At 40.1% G+C, this 20,288-nt stretch overlaps 1 protein-coding gene and 1 pseudogene across 2 annotated transcripts; both read left to right on the forward strand.

The window, feature by feature from the left end:
- Positions 1 to 2,422: 2,422 nt before the first annotated feature.
- LOC145861701 (E3 ubiquitin/ISG15 ligase TRIM25-like) lies at positions 2,423 to 3,795 on the forward strand (annotated as a pseudogene).
- Positions 3,368 to 17,851, forward strand: LOC106577984 (uncharacterized). 2 transcript variants are annotated; one of them, XM_014156487.3, is made up of 13 exons: positions 3,368 to 3,490; positions 3,670 to 3,902; positions 4,084 to 4,231; positions 4,379 to 4,405; positions 11,935 to 12,072; positions 13,505 to 13,607; positions 13,863 to 13,954; positions 14,232 to 14,315; positions 15,395 to 15,456; positions 15,571 to 15,657; positions 15,823 to 15,877; positions 15,957 to 16,145; positions 16,280 to 17,851. In XM_014156487.3, exons 5-13 carry the CDS (start codon positions 11,947 to 11,949, stop codon positions 17,153 to 17,155), a joined length of 1,674 nt encoding a protein of 557 aa, XP_014011962.3. In that variant the 5' UTR covers positions 3,368 to 3,490; positions 3,670 to 3,902; positions 4,084 to 4,231; positions 4,379 to 4,405; positions 11,935 to 11,946; the 3' UTR covers positions 17,156 to 17,851. The 2 variants fall into 2 exon arrangements, with proteins under 2 accessions (XP_014011962.3, XP_082821362.1); XM_082965236.1 differs by lacking the exons at positions 3,368 to 3,490; positions 3,670 to 3,902; positions 4,084 to 4,231; positions 4,379 to 4,405 and having other exon boundaries at positions 7,440 to 12,072.
- Positions 17,852 to 20,288: the final 2,437 nt, after the last annotated feature.

The following is a 20,288-nucleotide window of genomic DNA, read 5'->3' on the forward strand; positions in this document are numbered from 1 at the left end:
ATTTTAGCTGGAAAATTGAAAGCTTCTAAAGTTTTGAATAGGAATGGCCTTCCAAGATGGCCGGAAGCCTTTTCGGCTTCAACAACCATGATTGATAAATCAATATCTTGTTTATTGGCTTATCGTATTAAACTGATCCTTGTATTTGTTTGTGAGTGTCTATTTTGATAAACCCTGTTTGATATGTATAAATACTGGTAAGACTTTTGCCATTCCATTGCTTTTAAACTTTTATTATTTTATTGGCACAATTTAATAAACGTATGGGTCTATAATCAGCAGGGGACACTCTAGATTTTCCTGTTTTTATTATCACTTAAATAACTGTTTGATACATGGAACTAGGAAGTACTGAATTGAGTGTAAATAGGGGGATACTTTTCCCAAAATGTTGAACAGAATTCTATGGGAAAGCTATCTGTTCCTGGTGCTTTTCTCCATGCGAATGTTTTAACAGTATCTAATATTTCTTCTTGGGTGATCTCTGTTTTTATTGTTCATTTTTTGTCTGCTGTTGTTGAGTCTTAGAAGGCAATAGGATCCGTCCAACTGTTGTTTAATTCTGATTCATATACATTTTCATAGAAGCTATTAAATGTGTAATTAATTGCATTGTTGTTTCTAACTGCCGCTTGTGTATCGTTAACCTTTAAAATTATAACTGGTTTAGCATGTATGCGTCTTGTGATAGCTGCAAGATATTTACCAGGTTTATTTGTCATTAAGTAGTATGTTTTATTTGTTTCTCTTCAAAAGCAAAATAGTGTATGTCTGCTTAAGTTCAGATATTTTATTTTATTCTTTACCTTGTGAATATTTTTTATGTGCTTTTTCAAAGATAGTAATTTATTGTTATTTAATTTCTAAATCAGATGTAACTTTTGCCAAGTATGAGATTAACATTCCCCTAATGTACGCCTTAATGGCATCCCAAATTATATCCTTGGTCGGCTTTTCTCTGTCCTCAGTCTAATGGTAAAGGTTTTCTTTTTTATTTACTTATTTTATAAATATCAGATTTGATTTACTTATTTTATAAATATCAGAAGATGCGCTCTGTTCATTCTCCAAATTCTGTTGCTAAGTATATTTTCTATTGATGCATGATACGGGAGAATGATATGATATCACTATATTCTGAATATTTTTAATCCAGTAAATTGTTGAGTGCATTTTTGCATGTAGTCAATTCTTGAATACCTTTTCTTAGTTTGAGATAAAAAGGAATAGTCCTTTAGAATACACTCCAGGTGTCCTGTAAATTATTTGTAGAGATTAACATTTCTCAGCCTCTTTGGAGTCTCGCTAAATGTAATCTTATGATTTAGGTCACCTGCTAAAATAATAGTTCCTGTCTAGATTTGATCTAAAAAAGCTAGAATTATATCTAAAAACACAAGATTTTCCCCCTGGTGGGATATACGATGAAATCAATGTATATTTTTCACCATGTAAGGTACAATTCCACATTTAAAAATGGTCTTCATGGTCCATGTGCTGGGATATAAAGGAAAATGGTGTATTCTTATTTATCAGGATGCCTACACCTCTGCTTTTACTACACTAGGTGACAGCATAGGCCTCTCCAATCCAGCTCCTATTAAAATGTAAAATTTTTCTCTTCCAAGAAAACCACATCTGCTGACAATCTCTTTAATTGTTTGAGAACCATATGCTTTTTTCCCCCATCATGGAGCCCGTGCACATTATATGTGATAATTCGGATTTTGTTGGTCTTTACTTAGAATCAAAGTTAACCTGATCTATTCTGTCTATCACCCCATTTGTTTCATATGACGTGTGTTACTGCCTGGCTCAGTTAGCAAGCTAACGCTAGCTAGTTAACTAATGAACAGGTGCACATGTTCACTCAACCTAACAAAAAATACTTCAAGCACAAAACTCCTTAGCTAGATGTAAGTATGTAAAGACTTGATTACGAAAAAATATGTATTTTGCAGCTTTATTGTTTTAGTTAGAACAATTCTGATTAAAAGGGGGTGGATTACACTGGTAAAAGGGTCCTCTTTTTATTGTCTCTTCTGTATGCTCCCCCACATGGAGGTTCTCAGCCACTAAGTAGAAACAGTTTGTCTGTACCAGGTCGTTACACAGTAGGAATGTCTTTTGTTCTAGCAAGAGATGGAACGGCCTCCTACTGTGCTAAGTACCTATCTGCAGTGATATTTCTTGGTGTGCCTGTACCTTAAGGAAGAGACCATCTGATATGGTCACAAAATCCTCATGCCAAAGTGGCAGTCTGTTTGTGCGATCATGCTAACTCCTCCTGTCACTCATTGTCATGTTTGGCTTGACAATGACAGAAATGAAGTTGGCAAGAGCACAAACTGATCTGGGAACAGGCTAAAAATCCTAGGGTATTGAATCATTTTCTTACCAAATGTATTGACTTCAAATGTTTGCTGGGCTTTGATTACCTTGCAAGAGCTATTGGGTATATGGGTTTTGGGTCAAGATTCACATGGCATTGACCAACACACTATTCTATTTGCAGATATGGCTTCCTCTAGAAGTAGTCTGCTTGAGAGAGAGTTCAATTGCTCTATATGTCTAGATTTATTCATGGACCCAGTCACCACTCCCTGTTGCCGCAACTTCTGTAAGAATTGTATCGGAATTTACTGGAATTCCAGTGATGTACCCTATGTGTAAAGAGGAGTTCTTCAAAAGACCTGAGCTCTGGGTCAACACGTCATACAGAGAAGAAGTTGATCATTTTAAGTCGTTGAGTGTTAAGGATATGAAGCGCCCCGTCTTCGCTGGTCCTGGCGATGTGGCCTGTGACGTCTGCTCTGGGAGGAAGCTCAAGGCCCTGAAGTCCTGCCTGGTGTGTCTCACCTCTTTCTGTGAGATTCACCTGGAGCCTCACCATAGAGTGGCGACCCTGAAGAGACACACGCTAGTGGACCCCTTTAAGAACCTGGAGGACAGGATGTGTAAGAAGCATAAGAGGCTCCGGGACATGTTCTGTCAGAACGACCAGACGTGTCTGTGTCAGATCTGTGCTGAGGCGGACCACAAAAATAACTTCATTTTAACTGTGGAAAAGGAGTTGGAAGTGAAGATGGTATGTTTTTTTTTCCCACAAGATCCTTCAGCACTTTTATAAAATCAAAAAAACTGTACATAGTAGAAGAAAATGAATGAGCAAATAAGGGCATGAATACAGTTGGAAAATTCCAGTAACTTTAACCTAAAATTCCCAGGTTACCCGGATATTCAAGTTGCAGGATTCCCGGATTTACTCCTGATTCCAGGAGTCATCTAATCGGGATTTCTTGAAAATCTGGGAATTTGGGAGGATATCTGGAAACCTGGGAATTCGTCAAACATTGATTATGTAACAATTTTGTTTACGGTTGTTTCCCCAGGTCAAGCACACTGAGGCAAATGTTCAGCAGATGCTCTTGGAGAGAAGAAGGTGAAGGAGATCAAACAATCAGTGGAGCTCAGCAGAGTGAGTTCTCATGTAAGCATCCTGACTTTCATTGTTCCCATCTATGTGGGCTCCACTTTAAGATACTCTTATCTTGCTGATACATTATTCATGAGGTGTCATTTCTTGCCCCTATATAATCAAAGTCTATTAATCTATTTGTTCTTTAACTTATTTTTGATCTGTTCTTTTTGTTATATTTTTCTTACCAGACGAGTGCTAATAAAAAGTTCATGGACAGTACCCAGATATCCAGTGCTTTAATAAAGTCAATTTCCAAGATCCTTACCGAGCTCTATGAGGTTATTGAGGAGAAGCAGAAAGCAGCAGAGCCATAGACTGAAGGGCTCGTCAAGGAGCTGGAGGAGGAAATCAGTGATCTAAAGAAGAGAAGCGGTGCTCTGGAGCAGCTGTCACACACCGAGGACCACGTCTACCTGATAAGGTACAAAACCATAAGCCACTTTGTTCTAAGCATCATTTGGATATGTATTTCCCACCGGTCTTAGAAGTTGTTTGTGAGTCTGTGAAAATATGTTACAATTTGTATTGTACACATCAAGCATCTCATGAAAAAAAAGAATTTTCCATAAGCATAGTAATATTATTTAATTTTTCTTTCACAGACATGCAGGGAAGTCTGTACTCTTCCATAAGGCAAGAGCTGGACCAACATCCTTGTAGACAAAGACCTGTATCTGGGCTTGGTGGAAAAGGGAATATATGCGATATAGGATTATCTCATGAAGGAAGTGAGAGAGTTATCAGCTGAAGGTAAGCATTTGTAACATTTATTATCATTTCTAAAGGCTTATTTATGAAAAACTATTTTAAAGTCTTAACAAGTATTTTAATGTGTGGGTTGGCAGTCTTTAAATTCTATTTTTGAAATTGGATAAGAATCAATGTTTTCTTCCTCAGAGCTGAAACAGATGCAACAATGTGCAGGTGGGTGTGAATCATTGACTTTTCTAAATCTTGACTAAATAGATTATGGAATAAGAATCTAAATATATGGTTTTGTTCTACTGTTTCAGTGGATGTGACCCTAAATCCCAGAACTGCAGGCATGGAATTAAATACAAACCGAATATATGTATTCAATTTGTGCAATACAAATTTAAAAACTAGAGAATTGCAATTAAATTTCTGAATACAAATTCAGTTTCTGTTAGCGCTAATATCACTCTATAAGCAGGTCCTTGGCTCATCGTCTCTCCAGATAGGAAAGAAGTCCGTAAATCACCAAAAAAACTAAGTTGACAAAACCCAGAAAGATTCACTCAAGATGTCTGCTACAAGACCATGGTGCTTGCCTACGGAGCTGTGAGGGGAACGGCACCTCCGTACTTTCAGGCTCTGATCAGTCCCTACACCCAAAGAAGGGCACTGCGTTCATCCACCTCTGGCCTGCTCGCCCCCCTACCTCTGCGGAAGCACAGTTACCGCTCAGCCCAGTCAAAACTGCTCGCTGCTCTGGCACCCCAATGGTGGAACAAGCTCCCTCACGACGCCAGGACAGCGGAGTCAATCACCACCTTCCGGAGACACCTGAAACCCCACCTCTTTAAGGAATACCTGGGATAGGATAAAGTAATCCTTCTACCCCCCCCCCCCCCCCCCAAAAAAAAGATATAGATGTACTATTGTACAGTGGTTGTTCCACTGGATATCATAAGGTGAATGCACCAATTTGTAAGTCGCTCTGGATAAGAGCATCTGCTAAATGACGTAAATGTAATGTCTGTGTCCTGGCTAACGACGATCATCTCAACGTCAACAAAACAAAGGAGATGATCGTGGACTTCAGGAAACAGCAGAGGGAGCACCCCCCTATCCACATCGATGGGACAGTAGTGGAGAAGGTGGAAAGTTTTAAGTTCCTCGGCGTACACATCACGGACAAACTGAAATGGTCCACCCACACAGACAGCGTGGTGAAGAAGGCGCAGCAGCACCTCTTCAACCTCAGAAGGCTGACGAAATTTGGCTTGTCACCAAAAACACTCAAACTTTTACAGATGCACAATTGAGAGCATCCTGTCGGGCTGTATCACCGCCTGGTACGGCAACTGCTCCGCCCACAACTGTAACGCTCTCCAGAGGGTAGTGTGTTCTGCACAACGCATCACCAGGGGCAAACTACCTGCCCTCCAGGACACCTACACCACCAAATGTCACAGGAAGGTCAAAAAGATCATCAAGGACAACAACCACCCGAGCCACTGCAGGTGCAGTACAGGTGCATCAAAGCTGGGACTGAGAGACTGAAAAACAGCTTCTATCTCAAGGCCATCAGACTGTTAAACAGCCATCACTAACATTGAGTGGCTGCTGCCAACATACTGACTCAATCTCTAGCCACTTTAATAATTAAAAATGGGATGTAATAAATGTATCACTAGTCACTTTAAACTATGCCACTTTATATAATGTTTACATACCCTACACTACTCATCTCATATGTAAATACAGTGAGGGAAAAAAGTATTTTATCTCCTGCTGATTTTGTACGTTTGCCCACTGACAAAGAAATGATCAGTCTATAATTTTAATGGTAGGTTTATTTGAACAGTGAGAGACAGAATAACAACAAAAAAATCCAGAAAAAACGCATGTCAAAAATGTTATAAATTGATTTGCATTTTAATGAGGGAAATAAGTATTTGACCCCCTCTCAATCAGAAAGATTTCTGGCTCCCAGGTGTCTTTTATACAGGTAACGAGCTGAGATTAGGAGCACACTCTTAAAGGGAGTGCTCCTAATCTCAGTTTATTACCTGCATAAAAGACACCTGTCCACAGAAGCAATCAATCAGATTCCAAACTCTCCACCATGGCCAAGACCAAAGAGCTCTCCAAGGATGTCAGGTCTACAAGACTATCGCCAAGCAGCTTGGTGAAAAGGTGACAACAGTTGGTGCGATTATTCGCAAATGGAAGAAACACAAAAGAACTGTCAATTTCCCTCGGCCTGGGGCTCCATGCAAGATCTCACCTCGTGGAGTTGCAATGATCATGAGAACGGTGTGGAATCAGCCCAGAACTACATGGGAGGATCTTGTCAATGATCTCAAGGCAGCTGGTAACACACAACGCCGTGAAGGACTGAAATCCTGCAGCGCCCGCAAGGTCCCCCTGCTCAAGAAAGCACATATACATGCCCGTCTGAAGTTTGCCAATGAACATCTGAATGATTCAGAGGACAACTGGTGAAAGTGTTGTGGTCAGATGAGACCAAAATTGAGCTCTTTGGCATTAACTCAACTCGCCGTGTTTGGAGGAGGAGGAATGCTGCCTATGACCCCAAGAACACCATACCCACCGTCAAACATGGAGGTGGAAACATTATGCTTTGGGGGTGTTTTTCTGCTAAGGGGACAGGACAACTTCACCGCATCAAAGGGAAGATGGACGGGGCCATGTACCATCAAATCTTGGGTGAGAACCTCCTTCCCCTAGCCAGGGCATTGAAAATGGGTCGTGGATGGGTATTCCAGCATGACAATGACCCAAAACACACGGCCAAGGCAACAAAGGAGTGGCTCAAGAAGAAGCACATTAAGGTCCTGGAGTGGCCTAGCCAGTTTCCAGACCTTAATCCCATAGAAAATATGTGGAGGGAGCTGAAGGTTCGACTTGCCAAACGTCAGCCTCGAAAGCTTGATGACTTGGAGAAGCTCTGCAAAGAGGAGTGGGACAAAATCCCTCCTGAGACGTGTACAAACCTGGTGGCCAACTACAAGAAACATCTGACCTCTATGATTGCCAACAAGGGTTTTGCCACCAAGTACTAAGTCATGTTTTGCAGAGGGGTCAAATAATTATTCCCCTCATTAAAACGCAAATCAATTTATAACATTTTTGACATGCGTTTTTCTCGATTCTTTTGTTGTTATTCTGTCTCTCACTGTTCAAATAAACCTACCATTAAAATTATAGACTGAACATTTCTTTGTAAGTGGGCAAATGTACAAAATCAGCAGGGGATCAAATACTTTTCCCTCACTGTACTGTACTCTATACCATCTTCTACATCTTGCCTATGCCGTTCGTCCATCGCTCATCCATATATATTTTTATTTACATATTCTTATTCATTCCTTTTCACTTGTGTGTATAAGGTAGTTGTTGTGAAATTGTTAGATTACTTGTTAGATATTACTGCATTGCCGGAACTAGAAGCACAAGCATTAAAATACACTCGCATTAACATCTGCTAACCATGTGTATGTGACAAATACAATTTGATTTGATTTGGTTCAGCTCTGGAAAACACTACTGAAAGGTGAGATAAGAAAACATTACATTTTACTTAGTTGTTGTGGTTTTGCATCACAAGCTCCATGTCACACAATATAGAAAAGTGAAAAAAGACAAGCAGTATCACATAACACATAATGATCATGCTCGGCTATGAAAAGCCAATTGACATTTACTCCTGAGGTGCTGACCTGTTGCACCCCTCTACAACCACTGTGAATATTATTATTATTTGACCCTGCCGGTCATCTATGAATGTTGCAACATCTTGTCCATGTTCTGTTATAATCTCCACACAGCACAGCCAGAAGAGGACTGGCCACCCCTCAGAGCCTGGTTCCTCTCTAGGTTTCTTCCTAGGTTCCTACCTTTCGAGGGAGTTTTTCCGAGCCACCGTGCTTCTACATCTGCATTGGTTGCTGTTTGGGGTTTTAGGCTGGGTTTCTGTATACTGTAGCACTTTGTGACATTGGCTGATGTAAAAAGGGCTCCTCCAACTCGGGACTTCTGGGAAAACTGGATGATTTTGGAGGTACCGGAATTTGGCAGCCATTTTATTAACATAGACATAGTATATATTTTAGGTGGGCGTGCAGGGCAAATCTAACTGATTCTTAGGAGTTGCACAGTGGTCTGTGAACAGGAAGGAGTTCATCGCGGCGAACCCCACCCAAGGTCTCATCGAAGCCAAAGATATTCAGGCCTGCACTGACACAGCCTTTTCTCTCACTCGTGTTGACGGCTTGCCCACGAAGGTTGGGGTGTTTGTGAATTATGAAGGCGGGCAGGTCTCGTTTTACAACGTCAAGGCCAAGCCTCACATGTACTCGTTCGTCGTCTGTACCTTCAGAGAGAATGTTTTTCCTTTCTTTGCCCCTTGTCGAAGTGACGATGATAAGAAAGAGATCCTACCTCTTGTTTTATCTCCAGTTCAGCTCACAGAATGATACACATAATTTTTTGGGAGTTCAAAGATTTCTTACAAACCTTTTGACTTTGACATTATATTGATTCTTGCTCATAGAAAAACTGAAAAAACAATGAATTTACATCATTAAACAACTGCATAGAAAATAGCATAAGAAAACACTAATTTAATGACATAAATGATGATATATAATACAGAACACTTGCAACATATTACAGGATATTTATTTTCCAACCTGGGAGTTTTGGTAAAGATACTGGCAAAATTGCATAATGTTACTACTGTGTACGAAACCCATATAAAGTGATGAACTAAATACAGTTAAAGTCGGAAGTTTACATACACTTAGATTGGAGTGATTAAAACTCATTTTTCAACCATTCCACAAATTTCTTGTTAACAAACTATAGTTTTGGCAAGTCAGTTAGGACATCTACTTTGTGCATGACACAAGTAATTTTTCCAACAATTGTTTACAGACAGATTGTTTCACTTATAATTCACTGTATCACAATTCCAGTGGGTCAGAAGTTTACATACACTAAGTTGACTGTCCCTTTAAACAGCTTGGGAAATTCCAGAAAATTATGTCATGGCTTTAGAAGCTTCTGATAGGCTAATTGACATAATTTGAGTCAATTGGAGGTGTACCTGTGCATGTATTTCAAGGCCTACCTTCAAACTCAGTGCCTCTTTGCTTGACATCATGGGAAAATCCAAAAGAAATCAGCCAAGACCTCAGAAAAAAAATTGTAGACCGACGGTACCACGTTCATCTGTACAAACAATAGTACGCAAGTATAAATATCATGGGACCACGCAGCAAGCATACTTCCAAAGTTGTGGCAAAATGGCTTAAGGACAACAAAGTGAAGGTATTGGAGTGGCCATCACAAAGCCCTGACCTCAATCCTATAGAACATTTGTGGGCAGAACTCAAGAAGCGTGTGCGAGCAAGGAGGCCTACAAACCTGACTCAGTTACACCAGCTCTGTCAGTAGGAATGGGCCAGAATTCACCAAACGTATTGTGGGAAGCTTATGGAAGGCTACCTGAAACGTTTGAACCAAGTTAAACAATTTTAAAGGCAATTCTACCAAATACTAACTCGGTGTATGTAAACTTCTGACCCACTGGGAATGTAACGAAAGAAATAAAAGCAGAAATAAATCATTCTCTCTACTATTATTCTGACATTTCACATTTTTTAAATAAAGTGGTGATTCCAGCTGACCTAAAACAGGGATTTTTTACCAGGGTTAAATGTCAGGAATTATGAAAAACTGAGTTTAAATGTGTTTGGCTAAGGTGTATGTAAACTTCCGACTTCAACTGTATGTCTGTGTTCCTCAAGATATAGTTGTTGTTGTATCAATGTGGACCAGTGTTTCTTGTCCAAGAAAGAACTCCAAGGTTAAATTGATAATTCACACGATTTACAAAATAACACATTAGTATCCTTATTCTGTAAGTAGTCCATGGAGAGGTATGACAGCAATCCATGATTTGTTTTATTTTCCCTAGTATGGTTTTCAAATGCTAACGTTTTAGCATTTGTGGGGCAAATCCCATGCAAGTCAGCTTTTTTTTCAAATTTGAATTTTTTTCGCACATATCCAAATCATTACAAAATATCTCAAATTGATTGTGCTCAACAATGTCACTATAGATGACTTGGACATAATGCGTTAAACATGCTAATATAGGTACCATGACTTGGCATTTGTACCTTGTCCATGAACTGCTCATATAAAGAAATGTATACCTGTACCTCACACATATTTAGATACAAATTGAGAATCTTAAACTGTCACTTCTATCTCAGTACTCTATTACTAAATCCAACACTACTATGCACTCTGTTCAAAGGGAAAGGTATCATGTATGTATCTGTGTATAGAACCATCTAGAATGCTTGTAAAAGCACAAAGCCTGTTTTATCACGGCCAGTGCCAATTATGGTTTCCACCATTTCAAAGTAGTCAACTGGGTTGGACTTCAGACATAGGCAGCTGGTGGCTGCCTTAATTGGGGAGGAAGTGCTCATATTAACGCCCTGAAACATAGTGGTATTGAACACATGATTTCCATGTGTCAACTCACTCCAGCCATTATTATGAGCCATCCTCCCCTCACCAGCCTCCTGTTGGGTTAACATTTTTAGATATTTAGCAGACCCTCTACAGGAGCAATAATGGTTTAGTTCCTTGCTCAGGGACAGATTTTTCACCTAGTCATCTAAGGGAGTCAAACTAACAACCTTTTTGGTTACTGGTCCAATGCTCTTAACGTCTAGGCTACCTGCCGCTTACAGGATGAATCACAGCATTCCTTCCAGGTCAGCAGGAGGGATCAGCCAACGCATTATACCAGACAGAAGAGAAGGCAAAACACTCGGCTCCCTAATTTCTTCTGATCGGGCAGGGCCACTCTGGTCTACTTATTTCCTCTTTGTGTCCCCTCCCTGCTCACCCCACTAAGTAGACCAGAACCAACTGTTCCCTCTCTTGCATGAGCATGCTAGAGGTTTTGGAGGAACCGTTAGCTCTCGCGTGAAAAGCATGCTCACGTTAGAAAAGAAACGCCCACTTACAAAGACAGGAACCTTGACCATTTCTTTCAATGGTAAACGGCCTGAGTAACTTGTTTATCCACCATATTTGATTATATTTCTGAGCAAATATTCCAGGTCCTGAGGCAGCAAAGCATCATCAAAATATCACATTACTACCACCATGCTTGACTGTTGGTATGAGGTTCTTACTGTGGAATGCAGTGTTTGGTTTTCACTAGGCATAATGGGACACATGTCGTCCAAAAAGTTGCACGTTTGACTCATCTGTCCATAGAACATTCTTCCAAGAGTCTTGATCATCCAGGTGCTCCCAGATGCTTTTTGGCAAACTTGAGTCAACTGTTTGTACGAGACCGGTCCTATGATAAATTAAAAAAACAATGCTTTATTCCTTTAAGGAGGCAAATACTCATCAGCAGAGTTGAGTGAAATACCCCTCAGCAAAGTTTGAAATTGGCATGGTCTAGTTGACTCAACAACTAAAAACACAGAAGTTTAGGTTCCTTAATAAACCAGAAAATCTATACTTATTTCTGGTTGTTCATGAAAGTTAATTGGTCCTACTTTGTAGTATACCCCTCTGCATTTCATGAACAATTTATTGTAGGCTGCATTTCAAAACAATGCATTTTAACATAATTCCAAATATTGTACTGTACATACATTTTTGACATTTGAGTTATTTACCAATGACACCATACTGTATTCTAGAGAATTCTAAAGATGGGGAATACACAGAGTGTCCTTGAGAAGAAAGGATACACTATCCTGAGGAAGGTAGAGAATGGTGTCATAGCTACTGACAAAGATGGGGACCAGTTTGTCATTAAAGAGATCAAACTGAATGAGGTAAGTGGACACCATTTTGTTTTCTTTGAGAGTAACGATTTCCAATAAGGTGTGTTATTTATGTGACTATAGATCATTTATAAGGAATTTGGCATGAGTCTGCTTTTGTTGTGTTAATCATATTTCATAAATTATACTATATGCTGCCACATGTCAGTCTCTTTTTGTACTTATTTGACTTATTTCATTGTATTGTTTTACTGTAAATTGTGTTGCAATTTTAAATTATTTTTTTAATCTTAAAAGGGGGTATATGGTTTAAGCTGATATATGGTTTAAGATGGTTATACTTCTGTATGGATAGTTTAACTATTTGATGTAGATTATCAAAAATATATGTAAATAAATATAAAATATTGAATTTGGCCTTTACTACTATAGCCGATAGAAACGCATTGAATAACACATTCACAAATGGCAAAAAAGACAGTAAAGAAATAAATCGTAAGGAGTAAAGTTTTGAAGTGTCTGTCCTGAATGTAGGAGATATAAGAAGTTCAGGAAATATATATATTTAACCCCTAGCTCCATACTTCCATTCATGTGAAACCATCGTGTTCGTGAGAGTCTCATCTTCCCATAGAGTGGTCATAATAGTTTGTAGGCCAAACCGTTCGGACGCTACCGTCGTTTTCGTGACTAGACAGATTTTCGGGATGTCCCATGGTCTGACAAACACCGCTGTAGCTCGGTCACCTTCCACCACAGATACGGAAGACGGATGCGGATACGGAAGGCGGATGCTGTGGCTAGAGAACAGCCAATGGAGCGTTGTTTTTAGAATACGGAGGAGGTGGCGTGGTTTATCCAGGTTTATCCGTTCTGACGCAACAGTCGTTTTCGTGACGAGACAGATTTTCGGGATGTCCCATGGTCTGACAAACACCGTTGTAGCTCGGTCACCTTCCACCACAGATACGGAAGACGGATGCGGATACGGAAGGCGGATGCTGTGGCTAGAGAACAGCCAATGGAGCGTTGTTTTTAGAATACGGAGGAGGTGGCGTGGTTTATCCAGGTTTATCCGTTCTGACGCAACAGTCGTTTTCGTGACGAGACAGATTTTCGGGATGTCCCATGGTCTGACAAACACCGTTGTAGCTCGGTCACCTTCCACCACAGATGCGGATGCGGATACGGAAGGCGGATGCTGTGGCTAGAGAATAGCCAATGGAGCGTTGTTTTTAGAATACGGAGGAGGCGGCGTGGTTTATCCTCTGGATGCGGAGGATTGAGAAGCGGAAATCTCTAGTTTAAAGTGACAGATTTTTATGTGGATTTTTTTTATGTTACTTAGATTGACGTATCAGTGCTTCAATAGACTCTAGGGGTTTAAATAAAGTTTGAAGGGAGACAGCTATGCCTAATTTACAAACCTTTATAAAGTAAAGTGTTTGGTTTTGATTGAGTAATGTGGTTTTTGCTTTAATAGCCCTCAGATTTAAAGGCCAGTGCTGGAGGCATTTTCTCTGAGGTTGAAACTCTCCTGCAGATAAATCACCCCCATGTTTTAAGCCACAAGAACTCTTTCCAAGGTAACTAATGTGTTTCCTTTTCAGTTTTGAGAGACAATGTTATGGGTGATTTCCCAGATAAAGATTACAACTCCATTGAGAATGCTTTCTAGTCCAGGACTAAACTTAATCTGTGTCTGAGACACCGTCCCAATATGTTTTTTTGCACAGTATCAAGATACCACAGTATCAACATAACATTTAAACAGAGGAGCTAGCATGCTTTAACATTATGTCCCACAACACTATATTCACACAAACTATGCATGATTACAGATGATACAAATTACTATGTAGTGACGGACCATTGTGACGGCGGAAATCTCGCACAGAAGATCAAAGAGGGGATCCCATTTTCAGAAGAGCAGGTTTCTGATGGAATAAAATATTGGTTGTGTTCCAGACTGAATACATTGCAGATGTCACATTGCCTCAACCAATGGTTGCATGCCAAGTCATCAACTCTGCAGTCAGGCATCAGATTGATATATCATATATTAGCTGATATGTTCACCCATCAAGGTGTTGTGAAATCTGTCAGGCTTCTGCAATGTAGTCAGCCTGGAACAAAGCCATTTCTATTTATGACATATCAAATTTATTTTGTTTTAGGCTAAACAAATTCTGGACTGCTTTACTTCTCAGATGATGGACTGGTTTGTCAAAATCTGCATGGCTCTGAAGCATGTCCATGAACTGGGCCTTCTTCACAGAGACCTGAGACCACAGGTACACACTGGTCTGCTAGGTGGTTCTCAACCCTCTCCTCAGCAACCGCCATATGTTCAATGTTTATGATCTACTCCAAAGATGGCAAACAGGTGTGCTAGTTCAGGTTTACTACAACATTTAAATTACTCTCCGAGGGGAGGTTTGAGAACCACCATTGAACACCAATGTCATCAAGGCAAGGGTGGCTACTTTGAAGAATCTCAAATATAAAATATTTTTGGGTTACTACACGATTCCATGTGTGTTATTTCATAGTTTTGATGTCTTCACTATTATTATAGAATTTAGAAAATAGTAAAAATTAAGTAAAACCCTTGAATGAGTAGGTGTGTCAACACTTTTGACTGGTACTGTATGTTTATATAATATATTTTTTTACACATATTTAACCCTTTTTGGGGGGTAGGTAGAAAATTACCTCCATACTTCCATACATTTTTTTAACTGGTACACGTTACCTTTAGACGAGTCCCATAAAACGGAGAGCACCATCGTGTTTGTGAGAATCTCCCCTTTTCACAGTGGGGTCACATTAGTTTGTAGCCCAAACAGTTCGGACCCTACAAACAGAAGTTGGCACATCGACGGTACTAACTTCAGATGAGCCCATTGGGGCTAAATATGTATTTACATGTTTTTGTTATTTTTGAGTTAGTGGCTTCCACGCACCCCAGGGGCCAAATCTGTGTTGGCGCCATATCTATATCTTTCAAAATGTTTTGCTTAGCCGCCCACGCACCACTAGTATACAAAATATATACATCATTTTTTCCATATTAACACAGAAATAATGGTAAATTGTGTTTTGTGGTCGGAAACTAGTTACTTGACAACGTCCTAATATTTCTTAAGGATCAAAACAAGGGTTTCCAAATGATGACTCTTTGACCCCTGTTGGTGCTTTTAGGGTTATTCTGTACATATTCATCATCTTTTTGAAAAGACAAGGGTTAGAGTTATCCTGAATATAGCCTTTATGTGGGACAATTAACTGTATTTGTTATTTGATGTGATATAAATGGTTAATTAGCTGTTTTGTTTTCACTCAACTAAATATATATATTTTTCTTCACTAGAATATATTCCTCACAAAATTTGGGACACTTTGTTTGGGAGATTTCGGAAGAGTCAATGAAAAGTATGTTACCTTTTTTTTTTTTTTTACAATAATAAAGTGGTGAAAATGTATTTGAATACATAGATGTTACATCCTGTTAAATGATTGTCTGCTGATGAGTATCTCTCCTACCAGTGCTTCTCAATGTGGATCTTCAGACAATGGAATGATGGGTTATTTAGGCCCAGAGAGTCTGACTGGTGGAATTTATGACACCAAAAGGTACATTCCAAATAAAAACAAACAAAAATATATCAAAGGGGACCTGCAACCCTGTGATGTCATATGTTTGGCCAAAGCAAAAATAATATTTCCATAATGAACATTTGCCTCCAATGTGAAATCACCATGGAGAATAAATATAAATGCATTTTCCCTCCTTTGCAGTGATATTTGGTCCTTGGGATGTGTGCTGTATGAGTTGTGTATGCTTCAGAGTGCAGTAAGTAAATCCTCCATCTCCTTATTTGCCTCTTGCTAAAGCAACATGCAGTGTGATAGTAACAGTTCTTTCTTAACAGTTCACTGCAGCAAGCACAATCAAGCTCATTCCCAAAATACTGGGGGGTCCTTACCCATCTCTCCCAGAGAGTTTCTCACCTGAGCTCCATAAACTACTGTGTGACATCTTCCAACGAGACCCGACCGGTAGACCTTCAGCTGGTGAAATCCTGGCAGAACCCTTCATTATTAGTTTCCTCACAAAAAAGGTTTGCAATACATGATGATATGTTACAATTGTTTGTTTGTTCATTCATCCATCCATAAATTCCATTCTTCAATCAAATGATCTGTTTGTCTGTCCACACCATTCATCTATCTGTCTAAATTAATTTTCTTATAGAATGAAAAAACTGTGGAGGAGCTCCAGACAAATTTGAACAATCTGAGAACGCTGGCAGACGGCTTGGAGAGTGTGCACCAGGGCACCACCATAGGCAGTCTGACTGGAGGTGTTATTGGGGCAGCTGGAGGAATCACTTCCATAGTAGGCCTCATCCTGGCTCCCTTCACTCTTGGCGCCTCCCTGATCGTCACAGGGGTGGGAATTGGGGTGGCTGTCGCTGGTGGAGCCACAGCCGGAGTATCCAACATCACCAACATGGTCAATCAGTATACCGACCGCAAAGCCATCACGAACATCATCAAGGAGTTCCAGGAGAAGATGAACTCTTTGGTGACATCTCTACAAAACATCGCTGAGGGTTTGGAGACTTGCAGGATGAGTGGCTCCTTTACCACAGAAAGAGTCAGTTTAAATGCAGAGAAGCTAGCAAGTGCTGGGGCGAGGGTTGGGAGGGGCCTAGGAAGCATCCCGGAGCTTGTCCGATTGGTCCAAGTGGCCTCCATTGGCAAGGTGGCAGCCCAAACTGCAAGGGCAGTGCGTGTTGCAGAGATGGCAACAGGAATATTCTCTGCTTTCTTTGTAGCAGTTGATATCTTCTTCATCGCCATGGACGCAAAAGAGATCCACAACATACGACAGGCGAAGGCTGAGAAACAGTCTAGTGATAGCAGTAAGTTACACGTGATGGACACAGACTCTACGACTAAGCTGAACCCTGAATGTGAAGAACCAAAGGCTGAGGTCAAGTCAGAGACCATGAAGTTCATCCAGACGATCAGACATACAGCTGATCAGCTACAGGAGAGCCTGGACGAACTGAGGGACGTCATCTCATTCATTCCTAAGAGAGAGGACTGTCACTTAGACAATTGAAACTAAACTCAGTTGTAGTGATTGTAAAAGATGCAGAAACAAGAAATAGAGCAAATTGAGTCATTCATTGATACACAACTTCTCTGTAAAACACAGGTATAGGCAGTGTGACTTTGACACCCTGATAGGCCTTTAGGTTTTAATCGTGAGCAAAATCCCTTTTCTGTTCTTCAATTTTTGCAAAAATCAGCTATGATACGTAGGTTGTAGAAACATAAGTATATATCTCACAAATCAGCTATGATAAGTAGGTTGTAGAGACATAATTATACAGTATAGCTCTGCTTTTGTCACGTCCTGACCAGTAAAGGGGTTATTTGTTATTGTAGTTTGGTCAGGACGTGGCAGGGTGTGTTTGTTTTATGTGGTTCGGGCTATGTATTTAGGTAGAGGGGTGTTTGGTTTATGTGTTCCGGGATTTGTTAGTCTATGTTCTATGTTAGTGTATTTCTATGTTCTGTCTAGTCTATTGTATTTCTATGTTTAGGTAATTATTTTGGCCTTCAATTGGAGGCAGCTGTTCCTCGTTGCCTCTGATTGAAGGTCCTATATAGAAGGGTGTGTTTTGTATGGGGTTTGTGGGAAGTTGTTTTGCACTGCTAGGGTTAGCCTGCAAACTGTTATGTTGTCGTCCGTTTTCTTGTTTTTGTGAAGTGTTCGTGGTTATTTAAAATAAATGTAAAAATGAGCACTCAACCCACTGCGCCTTGGTCCACTCTTTACGACGACCGTGACAGCTTTAGTACTGAAGCTCTTTCCTTTCAGGTTATTACAGTTGACATGATTTGATCAGTACATTTTTTTTCTTACATTCCACTTTTATACAACCACCATCACCACTTCATGTAGGCTATTATTAGATTGAAACAACTGACACTTTTGTAGTTGTGTAATACACCTGATATAATATACTTATTTTGCTCACGGTGTATTACACAACTACAAAAGTGTCAGTTTCAATCTAATAATAGCCTACATGAAGTGGTGATGGTGGTTGTGTAAAAGTGGAGTTGTTGCAATAAAAGATGTAGTAATTTTTATGAAATTATCCTGGGTAAACAACATCTTATATAATCTATAAAAAATAACTTAACATAGCAACTTAACAAACATATTTTTTGTCCAACTTCTGCTGTGTCCATGATTGATAAATTAATAACTCATAAAACAGTATATCAATGAATCAGATAAACAGTTAAAAATATGAACTTCAATTCAACATCACCTAAAAAGTTGGAAAACGATGTGAAATGGATAAAAAAAATATGAATTATAAAGAGTGAGCTCCAAAAGTATTAGGAAAGGGCAACATTTGTTGTTGTTTTGGCTCTGTACTCAAGTCCTGTACTTTAACCTCAGTCATTTTATAATTTAAAGTACAGACTGACAGCTTTCATTTGAGGGCTTTTTCATCCATATCGGGTGAACCGTTTAGAAATTACAGCCATTTGTGTACATAGTTCCCCCCCATTTAACTTATACAGTACACAGTATGTACTATTAACGTTAACAGGGTATATTTCTAGCATTAACTTTTCTCAGCATGGCCCCCGTTTGACCCTGTCTTACACGCGAGTGGCATGTTAGTGACAGATCGGTATCTCAATGCATACTTTTGTCTAAATTACTATACATTCCAAGTGTGCAGATCCCCACAATCAACCTGATACCCGCAATAAACAATTGTGGGCAACCCTAAATCAATTACGGGCACGGTTGACCTCCACTCGTCCCTCCCGGCCTCATTCTTCTGGCCTCTTTTCATTTTCGGTGCGTCCTCGTAATAGCACACATGTAACTCAAGCCTGTCAAAGTGGATGGCCCTTGATAATGTCCCAATTTCAATATCTGGGTAATAATCAGATTTTCCAAAGGAGAAGAATGTCTCACCTGAGCTGCATGTTTGTCCATTTTACAACCAGCAGCATGAGAGAAGTTTGGATGTGATCTCTCTCCATGCTCACTCGTCGTGGACGGTCTTAGGACTCGAGCCGCACTCTTGCCGCCCGTACACAGGTCGCTGGCTCGGACTCAGGTCTCAGTTAGAGGTGGTGAAGGACAGGGCCGTAGCAAACGCCATTGTCGCCATTACTTCATTTCGTTAGGGCAAATGAAGTCAAACTTCAAAGTGGAAATTCCAAACATTAGAAGCATTTTTTTTTTTAACTCAAATTAACTTCAAGTTTGCATTTCTGTCACGTCCTGACCAGTAGAGGGTGTAGTTGGGTCAGGACGTGGCAGAAGGGAGTGTGTGTTTTTTATTGTTTCATTGATTTTGGCCGTGTGACTTCCAATCAAGCACAGCTGTAGAGGGTTGTGGTTGATTGGGAGTCACACATAAGGAGCATGTTTTTCCTTTGGGTTTTGTGGGTAATTGTTTCTTGTTTAGTGTGTTTGCACCTGACAGGACTGTTGGCTGTCAGTTTCCTTGTTTTGTTTGTTATAGTGTTCTTTCTAATTAAATTGAAAGATGAATACTAACTCTGCTGCATTTTGGTCCATTCCTGAAGACAGCCCTTACAATTTCCTGCTTTGCTGGAAAATTCTCGTAACAAATGAGGGATCAAATTCAGATCCTACATCTGTAGATCAGTATTTGTATTATTTATTTTATACAGTCTTTTTGCTCATCTTTATCAAGGGATCCAATGATGTTTGGGGCACTGTTGGTTTAGCACTGGTAAAAGAGAACTGTAAAGATGAAACTGTCTTTGTGCTCAATATGAGCCGCTCTTAACTTTGAGCTTCACACCCCATACTTCCTACCTTCTCTAACATTTTCTCCTCTCCTCCTGTCACGTTCCAGACCTCAGCCTCATAGTCTCTCCTGACCCTGTAGTTGCCTCTGCTGGGGATGACATCATCCTTCCCTGTCATCTATCTCCTCAAATAAGTGCTGTTGTCATGGATATCAGGTGGTTTAAGGAGGGAGAATTCACTAACCCCCTGTATTTGTATAAGAGCAGAATGGGGGAAGAGGGGAAGGGCTATAAGGGCAGAGTGAGTCTGTTCACCAAAGAGCTGGAGAGAGGCAACATATCACTACGGTTGAAGAATGTCAAGGTGTCTGATATGGGACGCTACAATTGGCTGGCCAGCCACTTGGATTGGATCCAGGAACCAGCCGTTGTGT

This window comes from Salmo salar, chromosome 18, assembly GCF_965601325.2.
Source record: "Salmo salar chromosome 18, fSalSal1, whole genome shotgun sequence".
Taxonomy (NCBI): Eukaryota; Metazoa; Chordata; class Actinopteri; order Salmoniformes; family Salmonidae; genus Salmo; species Salmo salar.

Coding starts and splice junctions, on each gene's coding strand:
- LOC106577984 (XM_014156487.3), top strand. CDS start 11,947: ATGGGGAATACACAGAGTGTCCTTGAGAAGAAAGGATACACTATCCTG. Junction 13,955..14,231: donor TCCCATTTTCAGAAGAGCAG/GTTTCTGATGGA, acceptor TTTACTTCTCAG/ATGATGGACTGGTTTGTCAA. Junction 15,457..15,570: donor TTCGGAAGAGTCAATGAAAA/GTATGTTACCTT, acceptor CTCTCCTACCAG/TGCTTCTCAATGTGGATCTT.